The sequence below is a fragment of the Lycium barbarum genome, chromosome 7, assembly GCF_019175385.1.
Source record: "Lycium barbarum isolate Lr01 chromosome 7, ASM1917538v2, whole genome shotgun sequence".
NCBI classification, from domain to species: domain Eukaryota; kingdom Viridiplantae; phylum Streptophyta; class Magnoliopsida; order Solanales; family Solanaceae; genus Lycium; species Lycium barbarum.
This window is the reverse complement of record NC_083343.1, coordinates 93229340-93237165: the sequence shown is the minus strand read 5'-3', so window position 1 is coordinate 93237165 and position 7826 is coordinate 93229340. Positions and strand designations below refer to the sequence as shown.

Below are 7826 nucleotides of genomic sequence, written 5' to 3'. Positions count from 1 at the left end.
ATATATTTTGAGCATTGTAAGCCGTCATTCTTAGGTTTATTTTCTTTTAATCTTATTTTTCATCGCAAAACCCTATGTTATTCATGGATTATTAAACACTACTGGAAATTGGGGCTATGGCAATGCCTTCCTCTGCAACGGTTATACAGCTGTTGCTATAACTAAAGTATTGCAATGGTTATACCCGTTGCACAAGGACCAGAATGCTATAGTTACACTTTAGCGTCAAAACCGTTGCAATTGTATCGAAACTGTCGCCAGACATTTACCTAATGGGACGGTTTTCTTTAACCGTTGCAATAGTTTTTCTATGGCAACGGTTTTGTTTCTATTGCAACGGTTTTAAATTCCCTCCCAAATTTTCCCTTGTTTTCACTGTAGACCCGCCAAAAACCGAGACCACATTATTTTTCCTTTTACCCAAAAATAATAAAATATTTATTGAGACCACTTTAGTTTTCCTTTAACCTTCCAAATTAAACACTCTGAGCTCTATCTCTCTCTACATACTAAATTCATCGTCTACTTCACTCTATCTCTCTCTAATAAATTCTACTTCACTTTGCACCCTAATTATCAATACTCGTCTGAATCTCGTCCCCGCTGCTACTCAATTCCAGGTTATCTTCTCTATTCTCTCATCCCTTTTTTGGGATTTATTTTGCATGTTCTTCCAATTCTACAATAAAATCGTTAGGGATATGGGTTCTGATTTTTTTTTTTTTTTGAATAAGTATGGGCTCTGATTTTTTGATGTTCCTTTTTTTTTTTTTGGTCTCAATCTTTTTACAATATCTAGTTGCTTATTTTGTTGTTATAAGAATTGGGTGGAATTACTTCGATTTAGTAAATATCTAGATGCTATGTCTAATGTTGGATTGTTCTGATTTTGTTGTATAAAATGAGCTCTAGGTAACCTTTTGAGACATGATTTTTTCCCTCAAGAATCTAACAGAAATTAGCTTTTCTTTGATCTTGGAATTTCCTTTCTTTTGCTTCTCATTTGTGTTTGTTTATTCTTGTTCTAAACTCTTTGTCAACGGTGAAACCTCGAAGCATTCTAAACTCTCAAACGCCTTAATTCGTTGCTCGTCGAAAGGTAATTTCAATGACATTTAATTCTGTTTGATATACAGTTTTATATTGGTTTCGTTGGTCAGGTGGTTTTATTTCTATATGTGCAAGATTGTGAGTTGAATGTTTACTTTTAGTATCCCCTCCCCATATTAAATTCCGTTATTTGCTTGTCGTGTGGTTTAGGCAGTAGATAAACTAAGTTATTAGCTTAATAGTTTATCTCCAAATTTTTTCTGTCTTTGTTTCAAAACAGTTCAAATTTAATCATATGTGTCGAGGTGTTCTCTTTCCTTTCCAGTTCATATAATTTAGCTTAAGTTTAATGCGGTTTGAGTTAGATGGTTATGCTTTTTTTTGTGGGAAAGAATGAGGTTGTCTCTAAGGAGTCCAAATTTATTTACCTGCTCTCATTAATCAGAAATAGGACTAAGTATGGTCCACATTTCGCTTTCAATGTTCTGAATATAGTCATTATTTTGAAATAGTTGTTCTTGATAACAACTTTTTGAGTCGAAGGTTGATCGCATTTAAGTTCTTTTATATCAAGTATGATTCCTCTGTTTGATGCAAAAGGTCTTCAAAAAATGCAAAGTCTCGCTGTTAAAAATTCTTTAAGCTAAGTTGAAAATAAGGTTTTGATATGTAGTCACGAGAGACTAAATGCTGCTCATATTGGAACAAGTATTAAGTACTTCAATGCTCGTTGTATCTGCATCTTTAATTGGTTTCAGGTAGTGTTGCTACTGTTCTGTGCTTAGAAGATAAAATTGAAGGCCAGTTCATGATAGAGGCTTGGTTCCTTTCACTTTGTCAAGATTTTTCAATTTTTGGAGATTAGGTGATTCCAGGATATAGGAATACTAAGTTTTAAGTGAGAAAGCTACAATACATCTTTTGTGCCATGAAATTTTTATTAAATAGTTCATCTTTACAATATCTGGTTGCTTTTTTTTGAAAATGGTAACTTTAATAACTGGTTGCTTATTTTGCTGTTATAACATTTAAAGAAGGTAAGAAATCGGTGGAATTACTTCGATTTAGTAAATATCTAGTGGAAAGGAGTGAGCTTTACTATTTCCCGAAGTTAATGCTATGTCTATCAGAAATCAACTTTTCTTTGCTCTTAGAATTTCCTTTTCTTTTGCTTCTCATTTGTGTTCGTTTATTCTTGTCATAAACTCGTTATCAACGGTGAAAGCTTGAAGCATTCTAAACTCTCAAACGCCTCAATTCGTTGCTCGTCAAAAGGTAATTTCTTTAACATTTTGCTGCTCTTCCAATTCTGTTCGACATTAAGTTTTATACTGGTTTCGTTGGTCAGCTGGTTTTATTACTATATGTGAAAGATTGTGAGTTGAATGCTTACTTTTAGTATCCCCCTCCCCATATTAAATTCCATTATGTGTTTGTCGTGTGATTTAGGCAGTAGATAAACTAAGTTATTTGCTTAATGATGTTTCAAAATAGTTCATGATTAATCATGTGTGTCGAGGTGCTAGCTTTCCTTTCCAGTTCATAAAATTTAGCTTAAGCTTACTCCGGTTTGAGTTAGATAGTTAACCTTTTTTTTGTGAAAGCATGAGGTTGTCTCTAAGGAGTCCAAATTTATTTACCTTCTCTCGTTAGTATGAAATAGGACTAAGTATGGTCCATATTTCGCCTTCGATGTTCTGAATCTAGTCATTATTTTGAAATAGCTTTTCTTGATTACAACTTTTTTAGTCGAAGGTTGATTGCATTTAAGTTCTTTTATATCAAGTATGGTTCCTCTGTGTGATGCAAAAAGTGTTCAAAAAATGCAAAGTCTCACTGTTAAAAATTCTTTAAGCTAAGTTGAAAATAAGTTTTTGATATGTAGTCTTTGGAAGCTTAATGCTGCTGATACCGAAACAAGTATTAAGTACTTCAATGCTCATTGTATCTGCATCTTTAATTAGTTTCAACTAGTGTTGCGACTGTTCTGTGCTTAGAAGATAAAATTGAAGGCCAGTTCATGATAGAGGATTGGTTCCTTTCACTTTGTCAAGATTTTTCAATTTTTGGCTATTAGGTGATTCCAGGATATAGGAATACTAAGTTTTAAGTGAGAAAGCTACAGTACATCTTTTTCCCATGAAATTTTTATTAAATAGTGAATCTTTATATATATATATATATCATTTCTTTCTCATCGACACTAATGACATGAGTTTTCAAATATATTATTCAATAAAAATTTGATAGTCTTGTAATAACAGAACTTTTTTTTTTGGTAAAACAAAATTTTATTTACCAAAGTAGATATTATGTACAAAGCTCAAAGTGGAAAAAACTGACACATGGACAAAGTCCTATGTGTCCAGCAACAAACCAACATCTTATAGCTAAAGAAACAGACTAGCTAGGCTGAACTCTCAAGAACACCCTAGCTAAGCTATGCTAGTCCCTCAAGGGTAGAAATTAAGATCCTGAATTCTGCTAGCTAATTTGGGCTTCAAACTTGCTCTTTGAACTACTTCTTGTATGATCAATCTGGTAAGCAGCTCCGGGTTCCTCTTTTTCCTATGGAAGACTCTTGTATTCCTCTCCTGTCATAACAAGTACACACATCCAGCCAACACAGTCCTAAATATTTCTGTTGTAGCATTTCGACCATTCATATGAGTTATCATCCATAGCAGCTCATTTTGCCAGTTCAGTGTTGCTGAAAAGGAGCATTGGAAGAAGAGGTGGTTTACTGATTCTTCTTGCTTATCACATAGGGGGCAGATATTTTCATCAATGAGCCCCCACTTAAGAAGTTTATCTCTGTTGTAAAGTCTTTTTTGAATTTCCAAGTATAGAATGAATATCCACTTTGGTGCAGCAGCATTGTTACAAATTAATCTCGTCCAAGCTACCTTCTGAAAACTACCTCTCAAGCCATTTTATACTTGCTTTGTTGAGAAAATGGTAGAGTTCTGCACTTGTATGGAGTCCATTCCTGCATTAGTTAGTGTCTTGGTGGCCTTAAAGATCTTCTTCAATACCCAGGAAGCCTGTTGAGGCATACAATTCCATATAGAATGCACAACTAGACTGACTAATGAAATACTATGAATTGAAATTAATTACCTCATGAACTTTATTGTAACCTATTTTCTACAACTCATGACAATGAACTGATCCCATTTTTTATCCTAATTCTTTCCTTTTTATTTTCATGGTATAAACTCACCTAGATCTTGACTTCAGTTCTTAGCATAAATTTTAACTTTTGTGATTTGCTTTTGTTATACAGGATTTTAATGGATAATGGAGATAAAGGTTGGATGAATATCCTGAGATGGATGGTTGAGTATATGCGCGGAGTGAATAATTTTCTTGATAAGGCATTTGAACGAGCTTCTCAAGGAAATGAGATATTATGCCCTTGCAAAAAGTGCACGAATCGCTATTGGCATTATAGAAATGTGGTGGAGGGTCAATTGGTTGTTCATGGGTTTGTTGATAGTTACACCAAATGGGTTTTCCATGGAGAAGGGGTTTCCTCAAGAAATACACGTCATCCAACCAGTGATGATGAAAGTTCTAATATGCGTGACGATATTGATGGACTACTTCATGATATATATAGAAATGTAGAGGGTGAGGGCATGAAGAAGGAGTCTGAGAGGGTTTATCTGAAGATGCAAAGAAATTCTTTAAATTATTGGAGGAAGGGAAACAAGAGTTATATCCAGGGTGTGAAAATTTCTCTAAATTGAGTTTCACCATTCGACTGTACTTGTTTAAATCCTTGCATGGGTTGAGTAATGCAACATTTTTAGACCTGTTAGAGTTGATAAAAGAGGCTTTTCCCTTTGCTCATCTACCAGAGTCTTTCAATAAGGCTTGAAAGGTGATAAAAGATTTGGGACTTCATTATGAAAAAATACATGCATGCCCTAATGATTGCATGTTATTCTGGAAGGACAATGAGAAAGCAGATAATTGCTTTGTCTGTAGATCTTCTAGATGGAAGAGTGTTGGTGCTGCCTCGACTAATGCACGCTCTAAAATTCCTGCAAAGGTCTTAAGGTACTTTCCCTTAAAGATTAGGCTTCAGAGGATATTCATGTGTTCTGAAACAGCTGTTGCAATGAGATGGCATGCTAATGAACGATCCAATGATGGGAATTTAAGGCATCCTGCTGATGGGGAAGCATGGAAGGATTTTGATCGTTTGCCCCCAGACTTCTCCAGATATCCTAGTAATGTTAGGTTGGGTCTCTCCAGTGATGGTTTCAACCCATTCCAAACCATGAGTATTTCTTATAGCACGTGGCCTGTTATGTTGATGAACTATAATTTATCACCGTGGATTTGCATGAAGCCGGAGTATATTATGTTATCAATGATCATTCCAAGTCCATCATCTCTAGGAAATTATATAGATGTGTACCTACAACCACTAATTATAGAATTGAAGGAACTATCGGAACCTGGGATAGAAACATATGATGCTGAAACCAAACAAACGTTCCTAATGCGTGCAGCCTTATTGTGGACAATTAGTGATTTTCCAACATTAGCAATGCTTTCAGGATGGAGCACCAAGGGGAAATTGTCATGCCCCACTTGTAATTATGACACATTCTCTCAATATCTCAAACATAGTTGTAAGATGTGTTACTTGGGTCATTGGAGATTTTTACCTCCTGATCATCCATTGCGAAAAGATAAGAAGTCATTTGATGGTAAGGAGGAGCATAAGCCTGCACCTACTCCTTTGTCGGGTACAGAAGTGTATGAAGAGCTACATAAGCTCAACAATGACTTTGGAAAGGGAAAAAAGAAAAGGACTCGGAATAATAAGGGTCCGTGGAAAAAAAGATCTATTTTTTTTAATTGCCTTATTGGGCACATAACAAGTTGAGGCAAAATATTGATGTGATGCCCATAGAAAAGAATATATGTGACAGTTTGCTCGGGACGTTATTGGAGATAGATGGAAAGTCAAAGGATCATGTAAATTCTCGCTATGACTTACAAGAAATGGGGATAGGAAAGGAGCTACAACCAATAGAAGATAATGATGGAATGTAAGTTTGGCTCAATCTTGTTTCTCCATGAAACCAGAAGAAAAAAGGTTGTTTTGTACTGTCTTGAAAAATGCCAAATTACCAAAAGGGTTTGCTTCGAATATATCACATCGTGTGCAAGTGAAAGAGATGAAAATATCAGGGTACAAGAGTCATGATGCTCATTCTATAATGCATTACCTGCTCCAGGTTGCCGTTAGAAAAGTGTTGCCCAAGAATGTTTCGTTGGCCTTGATTAGGTTGGGAACTTTCTTTAGAGCCATATGTAGTAAGGTTATATGACGAAGAGATCTTGAAAAACTGGAGTCTGAAATTGCTGAAATCATATGTCACCTTGAAATGATTTTTCATCTAGTGTTTTTTGATATAATGCTACATTTGCCTATTCATTTAGTGAATGAAATTAAGCTTGGGGGTCCGGCTCATATTCGTTGGATGTATTCCATTGAGAGGGACCTATGTAACTTGAAGGAGTTCGTTCGTAATCGATCTTGTGAAGAAGCATCAATAGTAGAGGGTTTTTTGGCTGAAGAGTGCTTGACATTTTATTCGAGATACCTACACGATGGTGTAAAAACAAGATTCAGTAGGTACCAAACTAAGGATGATGAATGCGTCCAAAATTCATCACCTATATTTCCTAAGATAGGTCATCTAATTGGAATTGAAAAGAAAAAGGATCCCACTTTTTTTATGGATCCACAGTTATGTTATGAGGCACATCAGTATGCCCTATTCAACACTGGAGATGAAGAAGTTGAAAAGTTTATCAAGTAAGATAATATATATAACAATTGCTTACATTTTAAACTTCATATATTTTGTTAGGATAAGGTACGTCAAGCTCCATTTATAAATGCGTAGTGATTAAATTTTTAATATTGATGACTGCAGGGAACATAAGAATCTGATGAGTAATCATACAAGATCAAATGCATGGGCAAGAGCAAAGAATCGTAGTCGGGAATTCAGTAGTTGGTTTGAAGAGAAAATTAAAACTGTTGAAGTACCCAATTATATATTATGGCTATCTAGAAAGCCTAATGTGGTGGCCAAGAGATATACTGCATATTTCATTAATGGATATCAATTTCATACAAAAAATCAGGACGCCCCACGCAAGACTCAAAATAGTGGAGTGACTTAAGCAGCAACAACAAATAGTTTTGCTAGTGCTAGGGACCAAAATCCCATAGATGGAGAGGTCATTTATTATGGAGCTATTTAAGATATCATCGAGATTGATTATTATGGTCATTTTAGTGTACTATTTAGATGTGATTGGTTTCATAATGAAGTAGATGAATATGAGTTAACTCGAGTATACTTCAACAAGTTATGCAGTAAAGATGATCCTTTTGTGTTGGCATCACAAGTTCATCAAGTTTTTATGTGGCTGATCCAGTTAAGAAAGATGTTTATTATGCAAGGAATAAAGTCCATGTTGATTTGTATGATCTAGAGGCAGAGAATTGTCCTAATATAGGAGACACATTTTGGAGGGAGCCTAATGATGACATTGGTTCCTCAGCTAGATTAGATCACGATGACTTTAGATGGTCAAGAGAAGATGTGTCTGCTGATGTTGTTGATATTCCATCTAATGCACAACATTCAGAAGATACAACCATGGAAAAATCGAAAGAGGAGGATGACTTTGATGATACTAATTGGGATTGGATGCAGGCAGATGATTAGACAAGAAAG

General features: G+C 35.2%; 1 protein-coding gene across 1 annotated transcript; it reads left to right on the top strand.

The window, feature by feature from the left end:
- The first annotated feature begins 336 nt into the window (after positions 1-336).
- On the top strand, positions 337-7443 carry LOC132602330 (uncharacterized). The gene is made up of 3 exons (XM_060315225.1): positions 337-2325; positions 4337-6892; positions 7014-7443. Exon 2 carries the CDS (start codon positions 4994-4996, stop codon positions 5951-5953), a length of 960 nt encoding a protein of 319 aa, XP_060171208.1. The 5' UTR covers positions 337-2325; positions 4337-4993; the 3' UTR covers positions 5954-6892; positions 7014-7443.
- Positions 7444-7826: the final 383 nt, after the last annotated feature.

Coding starts and splice junctions, on each gene's coding strand:
- LOC132602330 (XM_060315225.1), top strand. CDS start 4,994: ATGTTATTCTGGAAGGACAATGAGAAAGCAGATAATTGCTTTGTCTGT.